This window comes from Ciona robusta, chromosome 1, assembly GCF_009617815.1.
Source record: "Ciona robusta chromosome 1, ASM961781v2".
Classification (NCBI taxonomy): domain Eukaryota; kingdom Metazoa; phylum Chordata; class Ascidiacea; order Phlebobranchia; family Cionidae; genus Ciona; species Ciona robusta.
Genome location: NC_143235.1, coordinates 7,034,473 through 7,062,372, shown reverse-complemented (window position 1 = coordinate 7,062,372; position 27,900 = coordinate 7,034,473). Strand labels below are relative to the sequence as shown.

The following is a 27,900-nucleotide window of genomic DNA, read 5'->3' as shown; positions in this document are numbered from 1 at the left end:
CCATAACTCAAAAACCATTCGAGGTATCGGACCAAAAGTAGGTTTGTTAAACGCGTGTGGTCATTTGACAGCTATAGGACGTGGCAGTGTAGCGTTTCTGGTTAAAATACCCAAAATATTTGCAACCGCTTGCAACCCATAGTTTTATTGGGTACCCCTGAAATGGAAGTAAAAATTTTTTAACACTCACTATTTAGTAAATTTTTTACATTTAAAATGATCGCAATATTACATTAAAAAAAACTAACACTTTAACTAATGCTAGAGTAGGCTATACAATTTTGTTGGGTAAAATTGGCAGAATCAGGAAAAACCATATAAACCTGTAGCCAATCAGTAAGTGTAAATAACAGAATATAGATTAGTTTAAAAGTTTTAAGCCTAATTTATAAGTTTCACCAGTCTGGAGTTTGGGCATTAGCATGATGGTTTGATTGGAACAGAAACATGGTCTGTTTTTACTTAAAATAGGCGACCATGGTCCATGATCATGGTATTTTTGGCAACACTGTGGTTACTAATTAAATAAAATATTCACTGTTCAGTTAAACAATCAAAAACTGATTCACTAAGTTTCATACTTGTGAATTTGTTTCAAGAGGTTCTTCTTTATATATAGAATAAAGAGGATCTTTATGGTAGTGGCAAAATAATTTTATGTTTTGTTGTATTTTAGGTGGCCATTAATTAATAAATAAGTGAATTCAATAGGCAAGAATGCACTGATAATTTATATGTTTATTTGCAGTTTTAGTAACTCGACAACAACAAAATAATCTGTTAATTGTGCATTGTCACGTTACAATGGAAACGAAGCATGGACATCAGAAGTTAGATTTTCGGTATATTTCCGATATTTTCTATTTACATTATTTGTAATAGTGCCATTTAAATGTGGCTTCATGTCTTCTCATCATATTTTTATTCTTTCCAAAAACTATTTTTAAAAATGTCAAACTTAATTGTAAGTAAAACTAAAATGAAAAACTGACAACTTATTTTTAGTTACCTTTTACATACATAGTTACAATTAATTGCAAAAGTGATTTATAATTTAAATGCTTTGCTTTTGTATTAATTACCTTTTGTATTGATTATTCATCTCATTCTAGCTGCGCAGAAAAAAATATTCTAACACAAAGTGTAAAAAACCCTGCATTGAATAGCTTGACGTATAATGTAAATAACAATGATTGATTTTTTTAACAGGATTATTGTAATTATGTAGTGAAACAGAATTGCTGTTTCTTGAGTAAACCTTTTTTCAAACACTTTTTTAAACCCAGAAATGGGTTCTATTTTATCAATTTTAAACGTCCTAAGTATTAGTTATCACTGTTGGTTCAAATAATATATATAATATTGATACCTAAAATTCCAAATCAATACAGGGATTTTTCCAACTAATTAAAAATGGCATACTTTTTACTTTAATTGAAGTGTTGGCAAACGTGTGGTGGTATGGACATGGTATGGGATATGGATTGTAATATATCTTAGTAAACATTATAATAAAATACAACTGATGGCATATAAATTGGTTGCCAATACAATCTCTATAGATTTTGCATTTTATTATTTAGAATAAAATAAGTGCTTGTCCTGAAACTTTCTTCTGTTTTTAAGATATATATATTTAGTATTTAATAATATTATACAACCTAATCCACATAATGTTCTGGGCTGCAGGCTATTTCCCTGTATGAATGAAACATAAATAAAGTGTGCCACACTTTATGCAGCAGTTCGGTAAAATCTACAACCGACAATACATAAGTAACTATAGTGATGAGAATATTTTCTGTAAATTTATAATTTATAATTGTACTTTAAAAATGCTTCATTTTGCAGTTCTGGTTGCAGTTTAAATAGATTGGAAAATTTGATCAATGTGTTTGATGAATATGACAGACATGAATTTGATGACCAAATGGCTATGGAGGTTCATATAATGAAGGAACACATTTTTAATATTTTAGGTATGTAAACTGATCTATAATCATTATAAAATGTATATGTATTACTGATACAGTACATACTATTCTATTGTTTGTTTGTGTAATGTTTTGTAGTTTTAAAATTGCTCATCATAATTATTTTTTTTCAAGGTGATGTACAAAAGTTGGACAATAAGCTTCCAGTGGCGAATGAATATCTACTTTTATCTGGAAGTGCAAGAGATGGAACACTTGATATTGAAATTGAGTCACCATCTGAACTTACAAGGTAAAAACAACATTGGTTTCTGTATTAACTTCAATTATAAACTTTAAAAAAAATTAATAAAAAGTTTTAATGTTAAATCTATAGAAAATGATGGAAGATCTGAAGTATAAACAATAAAACAAATAAACTTTATACTTTGATGTTATAAACAGGTGAAAATAACATGTGTATGTTTAGGGGGAATGATTTTGATTTAGATTACACTTTGTTTGTTCCTGTCCTGAAGTTGCATGACCGAAATCAACCGGTGGTTCTAGACATGCGACATTCAATTCCATGCCATTCCTGGATAAGTTTGAAGTAATCCTTGAAGTTAGTTTAAACATATGATACATGGTGTGTGATTTGTGTCAAAATCTCAGGTTGTTTGATGATGCAACTGTATCAAGATGGGAACCATGCTGCAAAACAGTTGAAAAGGAAAATGAAACCGGCCATTTTTTATCTCCTCCTAAAGTTTGTGACTGGTTTCATGAAGCTTTAGTTAAAGTATGATAACCTTGATGTTTTTATTATTTCAAAAAATAAATAAAAAATAATACTGTTATTGTTATCAAAAGGTTTCAGAAGATTTGAAGGAAAATGTAAAGCGGGGCCAACCAAAAATAACTACGGTACAACAGAGTGGAGTGGCAACCACTATAATACTTGCTAGTGGTGGAACACGGATTATGTACGATCTTGTGCCTGTGGTTTCATTCAGAGGATGGCCAGCAGTTGCAATGGGTTGGTTGTCAGAGAATCACTTTTGGGATGGAATTATTCCAGAGGAAGAAGGTAATAAATGTTAATGTAGTTTACAAGCAAGGTTGAAAGTATTTATTTTTTAATCTGTTTTCAGTAATTACCGGATTCCATCTGGTACCTGCTTGTAGCTTAGTTGGTGATAAAGAAATGGAATGGAGACTTTCGTTTGCCCGCAGTGAAGTTCAGTTAAAGCGTTTTATACCCATGCCATTTATGAAAACCTTCTATGCTTTCAAAGCAATTATGAACAGAGCACTTGGGCGGTACAATAAGGTGATGACAATTGTAAAAATTCATTGAAGTAAAGGAGACTTTATTTTGTAAACTGACCTTTTTGACTTTTATATCTGGTACAGCCATACATGCAGAAATAGTGTAAATGAATATTTTTAATTTAGTCTGTAAACTTCCAACTTAAATCTTAATATATTTGGTTATTGATACAGATTATGAAGCCATACATATTACGCGGGTTATTGCTGTGGGCATGTGATCGAGTGAAGATACAATATTTGGCAAATGAAGATATAGTTGCTGAATGCTTGTTAGGTCTTATTGATGATACTCTGCAATGTCTTTTAAGCAGATCATGTCCCAACTACTTCATACCACAGTATAATATGATTGGCCATCTGGATGATCAAACTGTACTGAAGCTGTGTCAAGTTGTTTTAATGGTATCCACATTTTAATTTTTATTTATAGGAACATAATCATACCAGTTACATTTTTAAATTTAATATTAGGAGGTTACTATTAACAAATATATGCCCAGGATTTTTATTGAAACTGAAAAGTTAAACATTGAAAAACACCACAATGGTATTTAAAAGTTGTTTAGTATAAAATTAATAAGAAAATTTATTTGGTGATTAGGCTTGTTGGTATATAATTAAGATAACCTAAAACAACATCATATTTGGATAACATGGTATACACAGCCAAAACTGGTGTTACATCATAAAAAACACTCAGTAGTATGGTATATGAATCAAATACGTTGGTGCTTTTCGGAAGCTTAAATTACCAATGTTTAACTGTTAAACAATGAATGTGTTGTTTATTGTTATTTTGGTGTTTTGGTAATAATTATTTGTTAAATATAAGAAAACAGTAAAGCTTATTTAAAAAGTATAGCCAGATCAGATGTTTTATACACCAACTATAGGTGAGAAGTGATCCAGCTGAACACGTGAGAAATGCTGTGGATCAAGTTAAAGCAGCACGAGAGTTAACTGAGGCATATCATAATCAACAAATGGAGAGGAAATCAACTAAAAGTAGCAGGTTTGTTCAAATTCTGAGATATACAATCTTTTAAATCACTAGTTCTTAAACTATGTCATACTACCTGCAGTGAAGTTAGAACACGAGCATTCCAAGCAGCCTGTTCAGGTTTAGGTGTAGCAGTCCAACGAATTAAATGTAGATGCTTTAGTCAAACAGTCTGCACATTTCAATCCTCTTGTGTATATATAAAGTTTAGAAAGAATGTCCATATTTAAAGCATAACTAGCGAGGAATTAAATTGATTTGATCAAAGCCATGCTTCCAAAACATAAACCATTGATCAAAGTTTCAAAATTGATAAAATAGTTTTAATTACATAATTCTTAGTTCTCCAATGAGTAATTGACATTAGTAGCATCAGAAGTAGCAACCAAAAAGAAAATATTATTAATTTATATTCCTGGCCTTTGGTCTGGCGCAGGGGCTCAGTGGTTTAGGCGCTAACATGGTAACCAAAGGTTTGATGCTCGATGGCGATATCATTATCAATACTGACCACAGTGACCAGTGATACTTATATTGATCTATGTATGTGTCCTTGAGCAAGACAATTAACAGGCATACCCAACAGTCCAATGATGGGTTGTCCAAATTACAACCCATATTAAAGCAAAAATCATACACAAAGTTGAAAAGTCAGAAGAACAGAAAGATAAAAAAAAGTGCAAAAATATGTGTCCAACTGCGATGAGATGTCGCAAAGTTGTGGACAGAAGTACTACCAAGCCAACAGATTTTGTTCAAGACTTAGTTATAATATAACTCGAAGGTTGTAAATAAAAGACTTAAATGGGCTTCACGGGTTCTGTGGTAATAAGCCAAATCTGGCCTAAATCCTGGTTCCTTGACAAGGACCTGGCTCACCAAGAATAAAATGGAATATTGTTCATCTATTACTTTTTTTTCTCTTATTTTTTAAAATTAGTGTTACTATGTCGTACGCAAGAAGAAAAAGCTTAAAAACCACTGCTTTGAATTCATCTACATATATATATATATGTATATTTTACTATTACAGTGAAAATGGGATGTCACAAAGCAATGTTGAAATGAACTCCAGGCAGGAACTTGACTTGGCAGAAAAAATGAGACGATTGGTTGATAGCAACCCTGGGAAAAGTATTTCTGTGTTTCTAAATCCTGATGACAACTCACAACCACATTTTAGAATAGATGGAAAGTTTTTTTAAGTTTGTTTTAAGCAGAATATTTTACTGCCACTTTAACAACACAGCTGGGACACGAGAGACATGGTTGACGCAGTAGTGGCATTATTATCGTTTTGTTTTTTACTGGTGCTCATCTATGACTTCTTCGACACTTTCAATCAAACTATTGTTAACAATGTCATATTATCGTTTATTACATTTATTCTTATTGTGCATGCTATAATTGTGTACCTTTATATAATGTTGTCCACTAATTTCGGCGTTTTGCAGCAGTGATCTCTTTGTCTTATTTACACTGTTTGTAACTTAATTGTATTAATGTGTTTATATTTTTTTGTAATGCATGAGGCTGTAAAATCAAACTAAATTTATAAGTTTGATGTTTTTTATTAACAATTAAAACTTTACTTTCCACATAGAATTTACTTTTAACTAAATATGTAAATGTTCAATAAACAGTTGTTGGTAAATCCAATAAAAGTAAAAACATTAATATGTCTCAACTCATGTCTCAAAAAAAATATTCAAAAGGTTTAATGGGTACTAAGAGGTTTAGAACCACCTGAATGTCAAAGCCATTGTTCTGCAGGCATGGTCTCCCAAACTAGTGTTCATGACGCATGTGAAGAGGTCCAAAACAATGATTCGGAATGTATATGCTCTCACACTGATTGGGCTTTGGGCATGAAATAAATAATAAATATATATATGTAATAAGGGGACAATAAAAAAACAATGGGGTACTTGGGATAAGAAAAGAATGTAGTTGTTTGCTATATATTGAAGAAGCTTGCTGCTGATATATTTTACTTTTTGCAAACATTTTACACCATTATTCACCCCCCCAAATTTGTCTCATGGGAAGGGAAAGAAAAAGTATAAAAAAAACTGTTTATTTACCTTTTTAACCCACCCAATATTAAAAAAAAGATTTTCAAAATCCTTTATCATTTAGTTAAATCAAGTGTAATGCTTCAGTTACTTCTTGAGTTTGTATATGGCTATTTTCAGTGTAATAAATGTTATTTGTAGGTAAGCTTATATTTAAGAGGTTAAGTAAAAATAATGAATTATAAGAGAAAAGAGAAGCATTTGAACAAGGATGTTAAAAATGCCTTAAGTAATATTTTGCTTCTGTGAAAAAAGAGTTGCTGATGAATTTAATATTTGTATTATTACCCTGTATTTTCATTGTTAATTTGTTTTTCTTTTAATGTAGTTAAATTGCTTTTGAAAACAGTGTTTTTATTGCCTCGAAAATTTTTTTTTTAATTAATTTGAACATTGATAGAAATCCTACAAAATTTTCTAAACATCAATGTATGACAAATATTGTTCCTCCACACTTATAAAAAAATTTAAGCGTTTTAATTAATAATTTGTCATTAATTATCGATAAAATTCAACCACACAGGTCTTCAAAAACACAGACTTCCACTTTATGAAAATGCTAATTGGGATTTTGAATAAATACTACTATTGTATTGCGGATGGGACTGTACCCAGAATTTCATACAAGAGATTTGTTCAAAAATGTGCATTATAAGAGAAAAAAAAAACACGCAAACACACAAGCTCTAATCACAACTTAGAGACAATACTGATCTGTGTTACTTTGAATCTTATGTAATAATAAATCAACTTTATTTTTCATAATAGGTTGGCCTTTACGAGTTTTCATATTCAGTTTTTTATGAATCTCATGTTTTTTCCGTCGCTTCTCCTGGCGAGCTATATCTTGCAACTTTCGTTGCTTTGTTAGTTTTGCTTGTTCTTCTTTCTTCTTTAGAACTGTTTGTTTAATATATTTTCCGGTATTTTTTTTCAGTTTAGGGTTAAGTGGTTGTGGTACAGCCTTAGTTGTTTTCTGACTTTTATTTTTGTAACTTTGTTGATCTTTTCTTGTAAGTTTGCGATATTCACGGATTACTTTCTGTTTGTTAGGATCCATGTTACTTTTCTTTATTTTTCAGGTAATTATTCGTATTGCACCTAAACAAAACAACTATACCTAGAATTGGAAGAACGATTATATATGGATGGTCACATTATGCCACGTTTTTACATTAAGTAGGGAACATGGGAGGCTAATGAATGATAGTTACATTGATGAATTAAATATATAAAATATTAATTAACTACCGTAACTTTGTCCGGTGCTATTTTCACAACAAATGGTTGTTATATAAAAATATAACATTTTGCTAATTTATAATAATATAAAGTTGGAACAACAGAATATTTCAATTAAATGGTAGATTTTAACTTAATTTTGGTGTTATTCTTTGTAATTGTACAGAAGAAGGTTCAAATAACGTCAATGTGACCACAGTTGATTGTTTATTTATAATGAAAGCAATATTATTCAAAAAGAATAGGAATTACATCTGCACTTATTTGATCTTCCACCAATTTTTCATTGGGAAATCCCCACTTCATTAATGTTGGTACACCATTAAGCTTAAGTTTGCCATTGGTTCGGAATGGATTGGATTTATCCTTCCAAAAAGCCCTCCCCCCAACAGAACAATACACAAACACGAAAGAATCATCGTCTTTAATCAATTCCAAACTTTTACGAACAATCGGTTCACTAGTTACACAATCCGGGCACCAACTTTTCCCATTTTCATCTTTATCTCCAGTGAACAAACATATGATGATTTTGTCTTTTATATCAGGCGATACTACAGCACTCATAAACTCATCAAATCCTTGCACTTTTATTTCTTTCATGATTGTTAAAGGTGTAGTCTGTCAAATATATTAAAAATTTAATTTTAAAATTGCGTTAAACATAAAAGTAAAAACCTATACCTTCTACCGGTTTACCCTTTTTAAGTTCTAATAAACACCTGGCACGTACTGGGCTGCAAATGCGACCGACCACTCGACAAACGTGTTATCAGGGATGAAGTGGCCACATAGCTAGCAACAGCTATCGGAAGCTTAAGTGGCCGTCTCCCCGGCCAACCTCTATTAACCTGGCACGGGTAAAGTACCAACCTGGCCCGATGAAGCATATGAAAATGTAAGTGAATAGTAAATGTTTATGAAAAAGTTATTATATTTCTATACCTGTGTAGTTTACCGATGCGAATATGCTAGTTAAGGATGTTTTCGTGCGAAGACAGACCCCGGGACCAGAGCCATAGAAATACGGAGTAGTCCAACCCATTGTTACGTAAAACACAAATTGAACGGCAATTTGGGTCCAAAATAACACAGTAGGTATAGGGAAAACGTATGTTTTTCGGTAAATTACAGAAAAACTTGGGCCTAAAAACAAATTTAAAAGTTGAAAAATGTAAAAAACATGTGTTATTTGTTTTCTGTGTCAAAATAAGTCAAAAATTAGAATTAGAAGCGGTTGATTTGCGACATTTTAGTCATTTAATGCGGCTAAATTTATACATTTTTTCTAAAAAATGTTTGGTAAGGTAAATAGAAGCTATTTTACACCTTCCCACAATAGGAAAACACAAACAAAACTTAACAAGTTCGTTTAAACCCATTGTCAAAATCACCACTTTTGCTCTATTTTGGACACACATAGACGGCAGTTGGACTACTCGGTGTTTATACGACTCTGCCCGGGACAAGTAGCAAGGTGTAATTATTTAGTTTATTTTATTTATTATGTTGTGTTTTGTACTAAATTTTTTAATTTATTAGATCAATATCCAAACAAAAATTAAAGCAGAACTAAGATAAACAATTCGAATCTTTTAAAGAACGGTGTATTTTGACGTAATCATACTATTTCGGGTTGCTTGTTGAGCACGTAAGTGGTCGTATAGATCCTTTTTCGTTAAACAACAGTTGTTCTTGTTTTTGGATTTTTGTTCATCCCTAATAAAAGTTAAGTTGTACAAAACGTGTTTACACTTATTCTTTATCAGTCACTTAATCCTCATACATTAAGGTTTCATTAGTTATAATACATGTATAAATGCATTCTGCCTACTGCTTTGCAGTCGCCAATGGCGACTAGAACCCGTTTTGTTGGTTACTTCTGGTTTTGTTGGCTCTTCGGTTTTGTTGGTTACTTCTCACTCCGATTTCGCTCCCCACCCTTGGTAAATTCGGCATCTGCGTTAAATTGTTTACCAGTCAATGCCAGCTGAACAAAATTATATTCTTTTCTGGGTATTTTTCTCTATTTTAATCGTACATTTACGCTAAAACGATTAAATTTATTTTCCAACCTCCCACCAAACAGAACAGGATACTATAGAGGTGTCCGGAGTCAGAAATCTTGGACTCCTGCTCCAATCTCCAATCAGACTTCGCTCCTGCTCCGATTTTTTTAAAGTTTAGCAAAATTTACTGCATAGCCTATGTATAAAGATTCTTAAGAAGTCATATTTAAAACCGACTCCTGTTTAATTTTTACGACTCCAGCCAAAAGTAGTACGGACTCCGACTCGTGGACATCTCTACAGGACAGGTGATTTTACATCAGTGTGTGAATGCTTTGTCGGCTGACACTCGCTCTCTCCCATCGGCAGCGCTTTTACCGCCCGTAGTTTGAACCCGCTCTAAATAATGTAACTTGGTGGATAAATGTTTTTTTCTCATCCAGACTGCCCAATTACACACACGGCATACAAATCTTTGCTGCTTATGTTAGATCAGTGGTTCTTAAACTGGGGCGCGTGAAACACTCGGAAGGGGGGCGCGAAAAACTATATAGTAAAGTGTTATGTGTTTTTACATTGGTGTTCAAAAGGCTTAAATACGACACGAGTTTTGTTAATGTTTAATTTAGTCGATAACAATTTAAACACTAATCCTAATGAATAATAATCTTTGTTTCAGTGAAGTCAAACTAAACATATAGTGGGGTGGGGAAAGATGGTACACCTTTAGCACAAAATATATAAATATCCTGGTTGTGTTTTAAACAATTAACAATGGTCTATGAAAGTCGCGAGGGCAAGGTTTTATATATCTTTGAATGTTCTTTGCTTACTACCAAAATGTACGAGAAAATAGAATGAAAAGATGTCCCATCTTCCCCCATCCTACTATATTAAATATTTGGAAATAATGAACTAAAAAAAATTGTTTGAAATACATAAAACAGTCTTTCACCATTATAACTACATACTGGTTGATAGGAACAAGAAAAAAGTATGAAATATCGAAAAAAATCATTGTTTATAGTGATTGTCTGTTTACACAAAAGATCCGGCATTACTGAATTTCAGTTAAAGCGAAGTCAGTATAATATAGAATAATACAAAGACTAGGCAAACTTTGGCATTCACTTGGCCTAAACTAACAAAGAAAGGGTTTAAATCTTATTTTAGAAAAGCATGTGCAAATAAAATAGCTTTACATACATTGCTCCTTTTAACAATTAGGTTTGCAAAAATTTAGTGTAGACATGAATGCAACAAGGTGTTAAAACTGAACTAATAAAACCAATAACTTTTTTGAATAACAAATACATAAATTAAAGCGCATTTTGTGCATTTCAAAACCAACATATTATTTATCTTTAGAAACCATATTCACTTAAATGACAATCTAAAATATTGCACGTCAGCAAGCTATTACAAGGGTAAGGGTATGTCGTTTACAGACAAAAAAGCTTGAAAATGGCCAATTACTTGGGCAACACTTTTTCGCACATCAGCTGAAGATGTTGGTATACATTCAACTAACACCGGATACATATCTAAAACATGACACCAAAGTGACTTGTCTATGACTTGCTTGGAGGATTTTAGTCTCACAAGTAGTGCATCTAATGCTTTCAGTGCAAACATTACTTCATTTAGTTGAGCTTCTGGAAATGGAAAATGAGTTCTAAGTCGATCAGCACTGGTATATTGGGTTAAGGAACTGCGACATCTTTGAACAAGACTTGTGACGGTCATCTCATTTATCTCTGAAAGTTTATGTTCATTTGACTCAAGGGTGCCATCGTTTGGGTAATTTTGCATGGAAAACTGGAATAATGTGCTAAAGCAGTGTTTACTTAGTTCATCTCTTCGTCGTTCCTTACCAATCTGTAATTCAATGTCTCTCGTACAGACAGGAACAGATCCTTTGTTCAATATACTGATTATTTTTGACAAAAAATCTTTTGGGAAGGTAGAGCTATATGGTAATATTTCACTACGTATCATGTCAATCAACAGAACATCAAAGGCCTCCAGTTGTTTATGATTTTCTACAGACAATGTTGCTGGTGGAAGTGATTGTGGAAATAGGAAATCTTCTATACAGCTTATTAACTCTTCCCATAAGTTGTCAAATATTGATAATTGGGGATGCTGTCTCACCACTGGAAGCCCTGCTTGCAGTACTTTAACCAATGCATTAACAGCAAGCTGCCAAGTTGTAGTTCTTTGTGTAGAGTATTTCCTTTTAATCAAATCATGTAATATAGTTACAATGGAAGTTAAGATTGTATGCTGTATAACAGCTTTATGACAAGCAGTCATCTGAAAAATGTCGACCACCGTTCCAATACAGTACTCCGCAAACTGGATGTAGTTGATACATATCCATTTATTTTTGTCAGAAGACCCAGTATGTACCTTAATATCGCCATAAGTGGGTGGGTGTGATGCGAATTTAACAATGGAAAGTAAGAAATCAAAAACAGCTGGATATATGGTACTTTCAGACTTATAAGACACAGATTTTTGTACAATGTCAACAGCATTTACAACAGCTTCTTGCAACGGTGTAAGTACATCATTAGAAGTGGGCAATATAAATGCAGTTGCATCAGAGCGAACAGGCACACACACTACCCCATATAAAACTTGAGCTAGCAATTTGAAATCTTGTGTGATAAATTCTTCCACACAATGTCGATGTAATGTAGGAAACAATATCACTAAAGAAGTGAGGTAAGCCTGAGAGAGCATCTCATCAGGACAAGTTTGTCCCGGTGGGGGTTGAATGGCTGCTTTAAGTCCAATGTTACACCAAACTTTCCAAGCATTGATCCAAAGTGAAATATTTTCAACAGCTGAATCTCCATTTACTGTAGGATTCAATACTTCTTCAAAGCTGCAAAGTGCTGAGCGTGAAACTTCAACACTATTGTTAGTGGAAGCTGCTTGAATATAGTCCAGTAACTTTTTCCATGCCATTTCATAATCATTCATTTCCAACAAGACTGGTCGTTTCATTTTAAATACTCTGGCAATCCCGGCGAGGGTTAATACCATAGTTTCCTGCCATTGTTTTTCTTCTGTGTCTCTGGAGTGATGCATCAAAATATTCGTCTCATCCGATTCATTTCTATTGCGTGGTGCATTGACACAAGTTTTTTGCACGTCATCCATCAGAGGAAAGAGTACCTTCCAAATTACTTTGTACCATGTTTCTTTCGTCATTGTGGACCATTGTGCAGAAATACTCGAAAATAATGTCTGACCCGCACTCTTTCTCACTGCTGGCCTTGGATCTACACAAAGTTTACCCATTTTACTGAACAAATCCATCCAAAGTTCATTGATCTCTGGTGAAGCAGTACAATTTTCAGAATCACCCATGACTTTCACTTCTTTTGTTTCACCACCTAATTTTTCTTTATTTACCAGCATGTAGTCCGACATACTCCAAAGCAACCCAATTGATGTCAAACTCACGTTAAAATCTTGCTTTTGCATTGCGTACAATGCAACCACATCTATACACTGAGATATTGAACTTGTTGGTAATGAAAGCAGATAATCAGATATCACCAACTGAAGACTTTTAAACCCAAGGCGTACTATTGATTCATTTGAGCGATCTGTAGCTGAACCAATAATGTCTAAAATGTCTTGCCAGCCAGAAAACAATGAATCACCACAGCAATGTAAAATGTGTAAAATTGCATCCAATTGTTTTTGTCTTGTGTCATGGTATAAAAATGAGCAAAGTTCTTTCAAGGGTAAGAGAAACATGTGTAGCAACCTAGGATTGCTGTTAAGTTGATTACCATGGTAATGTTTCAGTGCTACTTTCACCAAAGATGCAACACCTTCTGCTCCCCATTCACGTAAGATGGTGTTCGGGTGTTGACAGACTTCAAGTAAATGTCCAGTAACCGGTCTCCATAATATTTCGATTCTCTTCATGTTAATTAATCCAGTCTCAAGTAGCTTAGCCACAGCAAATACGCTTGGTTCCTTAATGCTGCTATTGTAAGCTGTATCCATGGCTTCCATGGACAAGGAACAGAGGGCATTTATTAAGTGATGAAGAGCAACATCATCCAGGTGTTGAGAGGCTTCAAACAATCCTGTAAGCATACTTGATATTTCTGGAAGATCTGTTAAGACGGCAGTAGTAAGAATTGTGCTTGGTGTATTACTGTTGCTGTCATTACTAGATCTTGAACCTGGTTTCAGTTGTCCACCAGATACAGGCTTTAAACCCAAGATCCAAACCAGATGTTGCAGTGTTGTAAGCACTAATTGCCATGCTGTATTCATGTATGCACCATGAGTGTGTGCGAGTGTTATAATGGTTCTCATGCACTGAACATTTTTTAATGTGAGCGACACCGTACCTAGTGCACTTGGCTGTACACCAGTGTTATTTGGAAATGATTGTCCAACTGCTACCACGTTTTGTTGATCAGTGGTAAAAGAATTATTATCATGGTACATCATAGGTGGCAGTTTAGGTGAAGACAATGTAAGAACAGGTACAGTATAATGTACTGGCAAAGATGCTTTGCATAAAGCTATAATAAATGCATCTCTGGCCGAAGTTAAGTTTAGTTGTCCACAGACTCCGGTAAACGACTCAATGCACTTTAGAATGCTAGCAGTACATGATTCATCATTACTTGCTTCCAAGAGCAAAGAGAGAATAGAGAGAAAAACTGACCATGAAGAAATAACCATTTCCTGCAGTACATGAACATCAGATTTTTCACTGTCTGAAGTTTTATCTGCCAGATCATTATCAATCATTGCAGAAAGTCCACATATCAAATCCATCATCGACGTGTAAGCTATGGTAAAAATGTATCCATCTGGTAATGGTGTTGGATCTGTTTTATCAAGCATTTCCATAAACATGTACTTTATGGAGCTGGAAGTACTCAATGGTAGAGAGTTAAGTACAACACTCACACCATGATATTCAAAGTTATATTGTAGTGTACTTGACGTATAATTTGATGACTCAAGTACGGAGCTCGACCCACTATTGGACTGTCGTTGCATGAATAAACTTTGGATGAGCATTCCTAGTGATGAAACCATGTTGTGAAATATCTTTGTACTATGAACTTGCATGTCGTACGACATACAAAAAGAAGTTAAAAGTCTTGGTTGAGCACACAGTTGGCTGAGTACTTCAATAGCTATAGCTCGTTGCCAGAATGGTTTATCAGTGTCCAAAAACTTTATGAGTAAAGAAAGAAAAATTTCACTTTCAGTAATAAGGGAACTATAATACCTTTTAAGTAGAATTGAAACGACTCTCAGAAGGCGCATAGATATTGGAAAGTATGGTTTATCACTGTGGGAAGTTGGCAATGCACCAGATGGGGGTGGTGGGGCTCCTTGGCGGTGTTTAATATTTGGTGAAAACAACTTGATCACAAGAGCACAGACTCTGTCTTTTAATAAAAACTTAAACTCTGCATGTTTCTTGAAAATCCCCTCGTATTCAGTCAGAACACTTTCCAGGAGTTCAAGTCCAAATGTTCTTGTCATTTCAGTGATTCCAACAATCCAGTGTGGGCTGTCCGCATTTACTAACTGGCAAAGATCTTGAAATAAATTATAAGCATCCGCTACTGTTGGTGTTAAACTTAGAGGAACATCAAATTTACTTCCACCAGATTTAGGCAAATAATCTTCTCCTGTCAAATCCAACACTGAGTTTTCCTCATCTTCCACAACAACACGCTCAAATACAAGCGAGATAACTTGACGTATAGTTGCTTCCGCGGTATTATTTGTCACCTCGTTTTTGGTGAAATGCAATCTAAAGCAAAGAACAATTGCCCTTGCCAGGGGTTGACCATTGAGACGACTGTATTTTGATGTAACAAGAACTATAATAGTTTGAAGTAGCCGCAGTTGAAGTTCATCAAGACCTTGTTCATACACCAGCCACATCATATTTACCACGTTCACTGCGTTTTTTTCATCCACAACTTCATGGGTTATTATTCTTTGTATTGCAGTAAGACAAAGTTGTATAACTGGCACGCTTCGAGTGTCACAACCCATGATAAACGGCTGCATTATGTCACTGCAAGACTCTCGCAATAACTCGGTTAATTTGCTTGGTGTAATATTGCTTGAGTTTGATGGTATAGCTGTCCGGATTTTCATAACTGCAGACTCTGCAGCTTCTTTTACAGGAGAATATCGTCGCTTTGTTTCATTAGACAAAAGACGAAGATCTGATTGAAGATCCTCGATCAACCTTTTCTGTCGTGATGCCATTTTTTCTGTTGGAAAATTCAGTAAAATAAAACAATAAAGTTTCAATTCAAAATTCATCTGTTTACTTGCTGACACAAATAATCAATAAACTTTACATAAATGGGCGATATGTATGTACAGCATAATAGTACAATATTCCTTATATTAAATATTTTTACTACTTTTCATTACTAAGATTTTGTGATATATTAACACTTTAAAGACTAAGTTAAAACGACTAGTATTTTTATAAAATTCACTGCAGTTTACTTACCTGAATATTCTTGATGAAAACAAATTGTTGGTTATATTAGGAGAGAAAGCTATACAATTAATTTTAACATATTTTATGTAGTTCAACAGAAAGTAATGATCTATTATTAAAAAAATAGAAAATTTAAATATATATATAGTCCAAGGTAATTATTCATGCAGAGCAATGTACGAGTAATATATTTACCAGATTTAATTACCATATTTCAATATTTCTTATGATTGTAATTTACGATAATTGATGACATTACAACTAAGCTTTTGATGTATATATATATTTGGGTATATATATCAAGATTTATATATATCAGGTCTGGCGCTTGACTTAGGTGCCTGCATTGAATACTAAAGTGTCTCAGGTTCGATGCTATACTAACAGTACTCGGCCTATACCACTTTGGGCAAAACAATTAATGGACATTGCTCCAACCCAGTGGTCACTAATGGGTTGTCCAAATAATAAGCCATATCAAAAACAAAATGCATATACAAAGTTGAAAGGTGTCACACGAAAGCACACGAGGATAAAAAAATGGTACAAAATTATTGTCAGAAATACCTAAAAAAAAACAAAAAAATAATCACCCAGACAGTAACATGCATCATGCATGGTAACTCAGAAGCTGGCACGAGGCTTATGAACACTAATGTTATAACGACTGTCGTTTCCAGTTAGGCGAGAACAAAGTAAGTTACATTACATTACAAATATAGCTTTGTGGGTGATTGTTGTTTTGGGACATTTTTATTTACACCCGAAAATTCACAAAGTGCTGCTATTACTATATTAGTGACCGCTTGGTTGAGCAATGCAGCAATTGCTGATAAGTGTATTGATAAAAAACCACATACACCTACAGCGGTAGCAGCGACGAGCCTTGAACCCATAACCTCTGGGTTAGAAGCATACACGCGCGGTAACCAAATGTGCCACGGCGCCGTACAGAGTAATCGGTAAGTACGAGAGAATTTTCACTAGCGCCGTAAAACGTTTAAAACATTTCTATATAAAAACCTAAAACACTATGTTAAATAACTGAGCGTTGTTAAGCTGCAATCGGTTAGATGTATATTCGTTTTGACTTTTGAAAAGCTACCATACCATTTTAATAATTTTAATCTTCTATGACTCACCAGATACAAACTAGTCAAAGTTATCATATAAAACACAGTTTTAACGGGACCACAGGGAAAATTATTGGGCACGATTGTGCGTAACTTATAATATAATTCCACATGTCTTTTCAATCATGGTTGATAGCAACTCCTATAAAACTTTTTTCGGCATTTTTACCTTTTTTTAAAATTCATGAAAACAAACATTTTAAGGTTTCAAACAAACACATTTTTTGTTGGTGGTGTCGTGGTATAATTGTTCCGATCAAAGAAATTAAAACCAAAATGTTTTTAACACACAGTCAAATTAAATTTGGATATATTTGTTCCGACGGGTGATTTGGACCGTGCTTTTGGACTGCGCGCAAAACTATTGCGCAATAGGTCGGAACAAATATAATGACAACTTTCAACTCTGTTCAAATTATTGGCTCTTTTATAGGTTTGGCTTATGTTAAGTTCATCCGGTTGTTTTTGGAATGATCTAACTTTAAATTGATCGTTGATGTTATGGTTGAACGTTACAGAGTTGGCCTGCCAGGCGTAAGATTTCTTCTTTAAGTGCAAGTTGCTTTCTTCGGATGTTTCGACGTAGTCTCCACCTATATTTGATGCATACTCCTCTCAATACCGCTTTCGTCTTGTTTCATATTGTAGCCGCTGATAGCCTACTTTACCGTTTTAAGTTAAAACGTATATAATCCTATTTTGGATTCGGATATTATGTGCTAAAGGTGTCCCATCTTTCCCCACCCCACTATATTACCTTACCCGTGTGCCATGTTCCCCAACCCTACTATATGAGTTGTGCACGTTGTTATGTGTGTATTCAATTTGAGAACCGTAGGCCAGCGGCAAACCTATGTCATATCGCACTTACCGAGATGCTATAAACTAAGACTGTTTAGCAACAAAATGCTTACCGATTCGATGCAGAGCGTCAAACCTGTTATCTATAAACTGTGGGGTATAAAATAGCGATGCCACCGGCCCTGCATAAACCGTACACAAAGGTGACAGAACTGATTATAAATACACTAAAAGGCATTTAGGCACTTGATCCTAGTAAAGTGGAGTGGGGAAAGATGGCACACTTTTAAATTCTAAACAAAGTACATTTAAAAAATATAAAACCGTATTCTTACGACTCGCATTGACCGTTGTTGATTGTTTAAAACACAAGTGGGCTCTTTGGTCGTACAGTACCGCATATGGTATGTTGTTGCGCTATTTGACTTAAAAGTGAAACAGTATTTGTATAAAACAAAAACGAGAAAAACCTCCTCTGGGACTTTCTAAATGATGTGAATGTTTCGTGCCTTCTCAAGAGAGCCAGGATCTTGTGTTTTCCAAACTTGTTACACAAACTCTTACCACCCACCCATATAGTGTTAATTAACTTTATTAGCATCTTATGTTAGCGTAAAAACTGAGAACAAATAGCAAGTAGGATTAGAAAATTTATTATTGCGCATTGTAGTAATATAATATAAAAAGGTTCAAATTGGTAACAGCAGATGCTGAAAAACTGTTGACACAACTACTAGGTATGATGTTAATCTTAATATATAGTGTACTTATCTGTTATCTTTGCATTGTGAAAATTCAACTGAATTTGGAATTAATTTTTAAATTAGTTTGAACCACATTTATTTGATTAAACATTTAATAACTGTTTTAAATGAAAAAGGTTTCTGTTCTGACGCAGCAGACACCGCAGTTTATTACAAATAAAAATAGGGTATACATGAAAACAGTATCACAGGCAGCTTTCATATGGAGTTGGATGCCTCACAGATACCGACAGTTTTAACAAAAAAAAATTCTTATTTTAAAAGTGTCATAGATAATAAAAGTTACTTTAAAAGTTATCTTTTTACATGTAACATAGTTTCATGTAAATTGTATCTGGAAAAATGCCTAGAATCTGCATAGTACAACCGACCATGTGATATAAAATTAGAAAAGTAATGCCAGCAGATATTAACTCTAAATATGCACTTGCTTGTTAAACGTTCCAAAGCAAAACAATTAGTGCATTTTAACATAAGCTACGGTCACTGTATAAAATAACTTAAAGCATAATATTTACAAATAAACAATAAAATCGAGTCAACTTGATGAAAGACCAAATACAGGCACTGATGCAATGAATTACACCATAAACATTGTAAACTGCATTTTGCAACATTGTGAAGTCATAAAGTAATGTTTATGTTTAATTGAAATGGTTTATATTGTGCATTATTTAAGGACAATCATAAAAAAGTGGTAACCGAGCAAAACAGTCAAGATGGAACAGAATATTAAAAATCACTAGCCTCCCTGTAATTCGGTTCTGTGGCAGTAAAATAATCTTCTAGGAACCCCTGTAAAACATAGATATATCAGCGGCACTGCTTAGGTTTTACTTTTTTTTTAATATATGACTTTTAAACAATAGGGCAATTTAACTGTGATGATCACGTACTTGTATGTATTCAAATGTGGGTCGATATAAAACTTCCTTGTTCCAACACTGTATCATAAGGTCATATAATGAATCGGGACACGGTGGATCGTTTGGGCCAAGGGTTGGTTTGGGCATCCTGTAACCTCTTTCCACTTGCTCAAGTACTTCTCTATTCATCATACCTGTAATTAGTTTAATGTTACTCAGGTCATTGAATGTGTATTGTTTCCATATACATTATAGAGATTGAAGGACACAATAGAAATGAATTTTAAATAATAAATCTAGCTGCATGATGATTTATTAATTAATAATTTCTGCATAGTTTTAACATTTTTTGACAAAAATTTCATTATTTAGTACTAAATTATGAGAATCTAAATAAATGAATTCTATTTTCAAATACCAACATCTTGGTATGAAACTATATTATATGTCCAACAACTCTGAAGCATGACTAATAGTCCAATAAAGGAAATGGAAACACACCTATAGACAGAGTAGTAAAACGAGTGGTAACTCAGCAAACAATGATGTAATGTGTCATTGAATCTACTTGATGACTAACTCTCCATATTCAAGTAGTGTAAGGGATTTATTAATGGAAAATAAAATAAATATTCTTAAATTATTCATTTCTAGTGGAAGCATTCAAATAATTTCGTAGCACAACCACCTAGAAGTTACAACAGGTAGTAAAATCCAAACAAAGTAATATGGAAACGTGAATAATAAGCATCAAGCGTGTGTATATAAAATTAATTATAACCTGTCCGTTTAACAACAAAACCTATTAGGCATTCTTAATCTTAACCATATAAGTATGTCCATCCCAACAAAATAAGTGTCCATCGCGTTATATTTTACCTTCCATCTATTACTAAGTAACCAGACCTGATTAAAACAAAATCTGCATGTTCCTGAAAATGTTGCTACTAATCTTGTAATAAAAATTGATTTTGACATTAAACTTGGTTTACCACAATTGTCTCGTGAATTTGCAAGGTGCAGTTGTAATAATAGTGCAAGATACAAATTCAAATTGAACCTTGAACCACATTAACAAAAACAAGGATCATAATTAACAGAATACGAAAAATGCCCTACATGCCTGCACTGCATATGGTACAAAAAGCACAACCAATTAGGGCTGTGGAAAAGTTAACGGTTAACCGCTAACGAAAAGTTCAAGTCGTTAACCGAACTATGACGTCACAGGGTATAAACGTATATCAATATCTGTCTTATTTACACGAAAGGCACGTGTTCGTGTTCGTTGATTGTTGTTTTGCAATAAGACAGAGTGCGCAGGGACGCTGTTGCTTTGATCGTGCCCTACAACGGCGATTACGCCATCAATCTTGATTGTTAATACCGCAGGCTAACTAGTTTTGCAACATTATATTGGTGTAATACACAACTTAAATGTTTTCCTCAGCCAAGCAGCGTGTATATTACGAAAAAGCAGGCATTCACACGTGGAATCATTGCATCATAATAGCGATTGTTTGACCTGGCAATTGATTACGACATAATAGCAATTCACACGTTAATAACTGCGTCATAATTACAATTCACACGTTGATTATTTAGACGGCAGGTGTTTTAAAACAGGTTTGAATATGAATAAGAAAGCATTTCTTTAACGTTAAGAACGTTTGCCCGTGTATTGCAAGCATAGTCCATACGTTCGTCGTAAAGTTGCCTTTAAATTCGCGAAAGAAAAGAGATAAACAAGACGCTTTTATTAGGATTACACTTGTATCGGTTACCCGGTTAACCGGTTAAAACTGAACGGTTAACGGTTAAACAAAAATAGGGAAAATCCACAGCCCTACAACCAATATTACATATAATACAAAAAGCACAACCAATATTAAATAAAATTATTTCATCCATCATAACAGTTGGAAAAATAAAAAAGATATATTGCAATATATGAAAAGTTGATAGAAATTTATGGTAACCTGGGTAGGGGATTCTTCCTTTGGTCACAATCTCTGTTAGTAGAATACCAAAACTCCAAACATCCGATTTAATGGTAAACTTTCCATACATTGCAGCTTCGGGTGCTGTCCATTTTATTGGAAATTTGGCTCCTGTTCAAAAAGTAGTCATTGTAATCACTTATTTATCCTTTCATTAAAGTAGATTGCCAGGTTGTCACAAGAACCATTGAAGATCATACATGGTGGCTTCATACACTTATGCCTAAGTGCCCACATTTATAAGTATGAAATATTATGTGTCCTAAGGCATATATGCTATCCACGTTAAAAGCCATTTCCAAAATGTTTATAACATTAATTTTGAATAGAATTTTATGGCAGAATACACACACACATTATAAAGTGTTGTTAAGCATATTTACCTAAACACTAATTAAATACAATACCTTGTCGTGCACTGTATTCATTATCCACAATAAGTCGGGCCAACCCAAAGTCAGCAATTTTACAAACTTGATTTTTCCCAACAAGAATATTGGCAGCACGAACATCGCGGTGAATGTAATTCATTCTTTCTATGTAAGCCATGCCAGCAGCAATCTGGAATTCAAAGTGTTTTTCACTTTTTGGTTTATATAAATTGAAAACAATCAATAGCAAACTAGATTTTTATGTAATTTAAGGTTTAACATTTTAATACATGTTAATGTTGTTAAACATCTCACAACAGTAATTCCTTTTTTACATAGACTAAAAGTTATGTAACTTAAAAAACTACATAGGATTCCACAAAATTCACCTGGGCTGCCATATCAATTTGGTCGACTAAGTTGGATTTGTGACCTGGACCTTCCTTCAAATAATCCAGTAAACTCCCGTGACACATAAATTCAGTAACAATGTAAATTGGTTCTTTGGAAACCTAAAATTAGAAGTTATAAAATCAAAGTGAAATAAATTATAAATGATATGAAAAAATTAAACTTCACAACAGGACAATAATCAGTGTTACTTTAAATGCAATTCTGGCACTTGTGCCAAGCCGAAAAACTTATTAATTAGCATTAACCTTCAGTTTTTTTAGAAATTTTTGCAACAGTGATCCAATAAATAATTTTATTTATTTTACCTTTTAACTGGACACATATATGTTTTTTTCCGATAATAAAAGGGCCCAAGAAAAATACAATTTTCCAAAAAAGTTCCATAGTCCTGACATTAACACATACAGCAAAAGAAAATGGTGAATTTGGAACATTGTAAAGACTTACCACAGCATAAAGACTGACTAGCTTTTCATGACGTAACATTTTCATTATCTTTGCTTCAGCAAGGAATGCTTCTGGAGACATGGTACCAGTTTTCAATGTCTTTATTGCAACTTCCGTTGTGCCATTCCAAAGTCCTGTATTATTAGTATGACCATGAGTCTCTTAGAAAACTATTAATTTTGCAAGTTTAGTTGGTAGAATTCAATTGAACAGTCAAGTAAAACAAAAACATGCAACACCAACTATCGAGGGGGAGTAAATAGTACATATAAAAGTTCGACAAATATTAGCGCATGAATGGGCGCAAAATAATACTTTCATACCATAGCGGTACGCGATTAACGCTATATATGGTTAAGTGCGTGATGTTGATTATAAAGCGAAAACGTGAGGCATTTAAATTATGACATTGGCAAAACAGTTAATTAGGGTTACCGTGTCTGTAGGTATTTGCAGTGAATTGTAGACTTGAAAAAGGTAAAAAGCATTAGTTTGGCAACATATTCTTGCTTTGTTTTAAGTTATTAATAGAGTACCAATTACCAGATTTGGTTCATTCAGTGCACCTTTTAGGCTTTTTATTCCATCCAAAAGATGCAGATTGTACTAAAGAACGTAAATTTGTGCCAAAAGTAGCCCTGCTGTATATTTAAACATTCCCCAGTCAATCTTAATAGCAATTGACACATTCATAATTCAGTCTGTAATTGCTTAAAAACAGGTTGAGCGTTACCTTTTTTATATTTGTGTTTAGGTACCGGCTACTTCCCCTCCGTGACTATTCACCCCGCTACTTCCCCTGCGTAACTATTCACCCCGGTTACTTCCCCTCCATAACTAACTAACTATTCACCCCAGCTACTTTCCCTCCGTGACAATTCCCCCTGGCTACTTCCCCCCATGACCATCCCCCGGCTACTTCCCCCCCATGACCATTCCCCCCGGCTACTTCCCCTCCGTGACTATTCCCCCCGCTACTTTCCCCAATGACTATTCCCTCGGCTACTTCCCCCTCATGACCATTCCCCCGGCTACTTCCCCTTCGTGACTATTCCCCCTTGCTACTTTCCCCTGTGACAATTTCCCCGGCTACTTCCCGCCATGACTATTCCCCCGGCTACTTCCCCTCCGTGACTTTCCACCCGGCTACTTCCCCTCCGTGACTTTTCACCCGGCTACTTCCCCTTCGTGACTATTCCCCCGGCTTTTTTCCTTCCATGACTATCCACCCTGGCTACTTCCCCTCATGGCCGTTCCCCCCGGCTACTTACCCCATAGCCGTTACCCCGGCTACTTCCCCCCATCACTATTTCCCCCGACTACTTCCCCTCCGTAACTATTCACCCGGCTATTTTCCCCATGACTATTTCGCCCGGCTACTTCCCCCATCACCATTCCCCCCGGCTACTTCCCCCCATCACCATTCCCCCCGGCTACTTCCCCCATCACCATTCCCCCGGCTACATCCCCTCATGATCATTCCCCCGGCTACTTCCCCTCGGTGACTATTCCCCTCTGTGACTATTTCCCCCGGCTACTTCCACGGTTCCACCCATGACTATTCCCCCAGCTACTTACCCCATGGCCGTTACCCCGGCTACTTCCCCCATGACTATTTCACCCGGCTACTTCCCCCCATGACCGTTCCCCCGGCTATTTCTCCCCATGACCATTCCCCCCGGCTACTTCCCCTCATGACTATTTCACCCGGCTACTTCCCCCATGACCGTTCCCCCGGCTATTTCTCCCCATGACCATTCCCCCCGGCTACTTCCCCTCGGTGACTATTTCCCCCCGGCTACTTCCATGGTTCCACCCATGACTATTCCCCCCGGCTACTTCCCCCATGACTATTCCCCCAGCTACTTACCCCATGGCCGTTACCCCCAGCTACTTCCCCCCATGACTATTTCACCCGGCTACTTTCCCCTATGACCATTCCCCCCGGCTACTTTCCCTCTGTGACTATTTCCCCCCGGCTACTTCCATGGTTCCACCCATGACTATTCCCCCGGCTACTTCCCCCCATGACTATTCCCCCCGGCTACTTCCCCCCATGATTATTCCTCCCGGCTACTTCCCCCCGGCTACTTACCCCATGGCCATTACGCCCGGCTACTTCCCCCCATGACTATTCCCCCCGGCTACTTCCCGCAATGACTATTCCCCCGGCTACTTCCCCTCCAAGACTATTTCCACCGGCTACTTCCCCCCATGACTATTCCCCCGGCTACTTTCCCTCGGTGACTATTCCCCCCGGCTACTTCCCCTCATGACTATTTCCCCGGCCATTCCCCCCCCCGCTACTTCCCCTCCGTGACTATTCCCCCTGTCTGTCCCACATGAACCAATATCCGGTGTGTTCACGTTTAAACATCTTTTGTTTATTCGAAAAACCAGTACTCCTGCTCAATTGATACCTTTCATTTAAAAAAACCTATAATAGCTATATAATAAAATATTAATACCAAATTTAGCTCTCCGCTTTATGTGACTTAATGTGTCTATTCCACAAGAAAAAGAGAATAAGCACGAAGTGCTAGGAAAACTTAAAACAGAGGTTCGAAAAATCTACAATGAAAAATATTATGAGTAATTATTTAAACTGTTATATTGCTGTCAAGATTTTGTATTGCAGTTTCTAATACTTAAAATTTAATCTTTACAGCAGAAGCTGTTGGGCAAACAGCAAGAATGCCATATTCGAAAATCTATGAGTTTTGATTGAAAATGAATGGTTTGCCCGGTGGGATACCATTTAAATGCCCGTCCGGATATGGCCCAGCAGCATGCAAGAAATTGATTCAATATAAAGAAAATTTGAAACTTTTGCTGCACCAGTAAGTGTTTAGATTTTTGGGGAAATAAGTATACTGTGAGGCTGTGAGCCATGGGTTTGGAAACTTTTTGGCTAAGATTACATTTTGCAAATATATCTTGGTAAACAAGTACAAGCAATCAAAATAATTGTCACCTGGCATTTCCTAGCATGCTTGTTACGATTGGATTATTTTAGTTGATTGTTGTTACAAATGGATTGTTATGTTATGGAAAGTCACGAAAAAAGTTGTAACAATCATGCCAAGATTGAATTTATCCTATATCTGGATTCACATAGGTTCCTCGTTCCAGACCCATGGTTTAAGAAAGCAATAATACATGCATATACATAGGTATGCTTTAAAGGTTAAACTATGTTTTGGTAATGAATTAGGAAAAAAGCTTTTTCGATAGTACTTTGATTTACACTTTTAGTGTGTCTTTTGTTTGTGGACATGTACTCAGTTTACATTCACTTGTATTCTTGTTATCATATAATAAAGGGGTTTGAAATAGTAGTATTTAATTTTTTTCAGAGAAATTCATATAGAATGCAACCAAATAAAGATTGTGATGGAAGAAAATAATGATTGGCTGAATTCCAAGAAGAATTGGACACGGCCATGCAGGAAAATTAAGTTTATATAGTAGAGTGGGGCGGTGGAGTACGATAGTTCTTCTTTCCATTGTGTATTTAAACAATTCTTTCTACTGTGTATTTAAAAAAAATTCTACTGTGTATCTAAACATTTTTTTTCTACTGTGTTTCTAAACAATTTTTTTACTGTGTATTTAAACAATTCTTTTTACTCTGTTGAACTGTGATTATGCCAAAACTATTACAACATATTTTTATTCTGATCGTAATAAAGGATATTTTATATACATATTAGTGTAGTAAGTCATCTGAAACATACCTGAATCCTTATTACGCACACATATCTGTACAAAGTATAATACAACTGCACAGGCGGACATAGTTTTTAAAATCTCCAACAGCAGATTACTCATGAAATTTCGCAATTTTGTGCTACAGTAGGGTGGCGCTGCAGAGCACTTATGCTTAGCCTGTTATCGAGCGTATATCTTCGCGCAACAGATGGAAGTTGCGGTAAATTTGTGTGTTTATGAAATGTATACCCCGGACTCGTGTTCCTAACTTACTTCGATGTTCGAATCACCGCCGCACGTTCGCGTTTTACCCGACCTGAGTTCGATGTTGGAAATCACCGCCGCACGTTTGCATCTCACCCGACCTGAATTCGATGTCCGAAATCACCGCCGCACGTTCGCATTTCACCCGACATGAATTCGATGTTCGAATCACCGCCGCATGTTCGCATCTCACCCGACCTGAATTCGATGTTGGAAATCACCGCCGCACGTTCGCATCTCACCCGACCTGAATTCGATGTTCGAATCACCGCCGCACGTTCGCATTTCACCCGACCTGAATTCGATGTCCGAAATCACCGCCGCACGTTCGCATTTCACCCGACATGAATTCGATGTTCGAATCACCGCCGCAAGTTCGCATCTCACCCGACCTGAATTCGATGTTCGAATCACCGCCGCACGTTCGCATTTCACCCGACCTGAATTCGATGTCCGAAATCACCGCCGCACGTTCGCATCTCACCCGACATGAATTCGATGTTCGAATCACCGCCGCAAGTTCGCATCTCACCCGACCTGAATTCGATGTTCGAAATCACCGCCGCACGTTCGCATTTCACCCGACCTGAATTCGATGTTCGAATCACCGCCGCACGTTCGCATCTCACCCGACCTGAATTCGATGTTCGAAATCACCGCCGCACGTTCGCATCTCACCCGACCTGAATTCGATGTTCGAATCACCGCCGCACGTTCGCATCTCACCCGACCTGAATTCGATGTTCGAATTCACCGCCGCACGTTCGCATTTCACCCGACCTGAATTCGATGTTGAAATCACCGCCGCACGTTCGCATCTCACCCGACCTGAATTCGATGTTCGAAATCACCGCCGCACGTTCGCATCTCACCCGACCTGAATTCGATGTTCAAATCACCGCCGCACGTTCGCATCTCACCCGACCTGAATTCGATGTTCGAATCACCGCCGCACGTTCGCATCTCACCCGACCTGAATTCGATGTTCGAATCACCGCCGCACGTTCGCATTTCACCCGACATGAA

The 27,900-nt window shown here is 35.7% G+C and overlaps 4 protein-coding genes and 1 long non-coding RNA gene across 9 annotated transcripts; 2 read left to right on the top strand and 3 right to left on the bottom strand.

Moving 5' to 3' along the window:
• The first annotated feature begins 679 nt into the window (after positions 1 to 679).
• Positions 680 to 5,925, top strand: LOC149742374 (nucleotidyltransferase MB21D2-like). 2 transcript variants are annotated; one of them, XM_089879074.1, is made up of 10 exons: positions 680 to 842; positions 1,852 to 1,979; positions 2,109 to 2,226; positions 2,404 to 2,526; positions 2,589 to 2,715; positions 2,787 to 3,003; positions 3,068 to 3,246; positions 3,420 to 3,650; positions 4,142 to 4,260; positions 5,282 to 5,925. In XM_089879074.1, the coding sequence occupies exons 1-10, from the start codon at positions 805 to 807 to the stop codon at positions 5,451 to 5,453; spliced, it is 1,452 nt and encodes a 483-aa protein (XP_089735200.1). In that variant the 5' UTR covers positions 680 to 804; the 3' UTR covers positions 5,454 to 5,925. The 2 variants fall into 2 exon arrangements, with proteins under 2 accessions (XP_089735200.1, XP_089735209.1); XM_089879083.1 differs by lacking the exon at positions 2,404 to 2,526.
• A 1,518-nt stretch (positions 5,926 to 7,443) lies between these two features.
• On the bottom strand, positions 7,444 to 8,409 carry LOC149742373 (thioredoxin domain-containing protein 17-like). The gene is made up of 2 exons (XM_089879154.1): positions 8,250 to 8,409; positions 7,444 to 8,186 (listed from the first exon to the last, which is right to left on the bottom strand). Exon 2 carries the CDS (start codon positions 8,166 to 8,168, stop codon positions 7,794 to 7,796), a length of 375 nt encoding a protein of 124 aa, XP_089735280.1. The 5' UTR covers positions 8,169 to 8,186; positions 8,250 to 8,409; the 3' UTR covers positions 7,444 to 7,793.
• A 1,762-nt stretch (positions 8,410 to 10,171) lies between these two features.
• Positions 10,172 to 17,250, bottom strand: LOC149742372 (protein MON2 homolog). The gene is made up of 2 exons (XM_089878868.1): positions 16,113 to 17,250; positions 10,172 to 15,864 (listed from the first exon to the last, which is right to left on the bottom strand). Exon 2 carries the CDS (start codon positions 15,857 to 15,859, stop codon positions 10,994 to 10,996), a length of 4,866 nt encoding a protein of 1,621 aa, XP_089734994.1. The 5' UTR covers positions 15,860 to 15,864; positions 16,113 to 17,250; the 3' UTR covers positions 10,172 to 10,993.
• Positions 17,251 to 18,613: 1,363 nt separating this feature from the next.
• LOC149742370 (tyrosine-protein kinase Src-2-like) lies at positions 18,614 to 26,712 on the bottom strand. Its single transcript, XM_089879130.1, has 7 exons — positions 26,637 to 26,712; positions 22,900 to 23,033; positions 22,428 to 22,550; positions 22,075 to 22,228; positions 21,647 to 21,778; positions 19,698 to 19,861; positions 18,614 to 19,596 (listed from the first exon to the last, which is right to left on the bottom strand). Exons 1-7 carry the CDS (start codon positions 26,695 to 26,697, stop codon positions 19,534 to 19,536), a joined length of 831 nt encoding a protein of 276 aa, XP_089735256.1. The 5' UTR covers positions 26,698 to 26,712; the 3' UTR covers positions 18,614 to 19,533.
• LOC149742371 (uncharacterized) lies at positions 23,033 to 26,606 on the top strand. 4 transcript variants are annotated; one of them, XR_016385109.1, is made up of 4 exons: positions 23,033 to 23,376; positions 25,377 to 25,459; positions 25,571 to 25,739; positions 26,256 to 26,606. It is a non-coding gene; the product is annotated as an uncharacterized LOC149742371 (long non-coding RNA). The 4 variants fall into 4 exon arrangements; XR_016385105.1 differs by having other exon boundaries at positions 25,568 to 25,739; XR_016385107.1 differs by having other exon boundaries at positions 25,377 to 25,491; positions 25,568 to 25,739.
• Positions 26,713 to 27,900: the final 1,188 nt, after the last annotated feature.

Coding starts and splice junctions, on each gene's coding strand:
- LOC149742374 (XM_089879074.1), top strand. CDS start 805: ATGGAAACGAAGCATGGACATCAGAAGTTAGATTTTCG. Junction 1,980..2,108: donor ACACATTTTTAATATTTTAG/GTATGTAAACTG, acceptor TTTTTTTTCAAG/GTGATGTACAAAAGTTGGAC. Junction 4,261..5,281: donor AAATCAACTAAAAGTAGCAG/GTTTGTTCAAAT, acceptor TTACTATTACAG/TGAAAATGGGATGTCACAAA.
- LOC149742373 (XM_089879154.1), bottom strand. CDS start 8,168: ATGAAAGAAATAAAAGTGCAAGGATTTGATGAGTTTATGAGTGCTGTA.
- LOC149742372 (XM_089878868.1), bottom strand. CDS start 15,859: ATGGCATCACGACAGAAAAGGTTGATCGAGGATCTTCAATCAGATCTT.
- LOC149742370 (XM_089879130.1), bottom strand. CDS start 26,697: ATGTCCGCCTGTGCAGTTGTATTATACTTTGTACAGATATGTGTGCGT. Junction 19,862..21,646: donor AGGAAGAATCCCCTACCCAG/GTTACCATAAAT, acceptor AACTAATTACAG/GTATGATGAATAGAGAAGTA. Junction 19,597..19,697: donor CCACATTTGAATACATACAA/GTACGTGATCAT, acceptor TATGTTTTACAG/GGGTTCCTAGAAGATTATTT.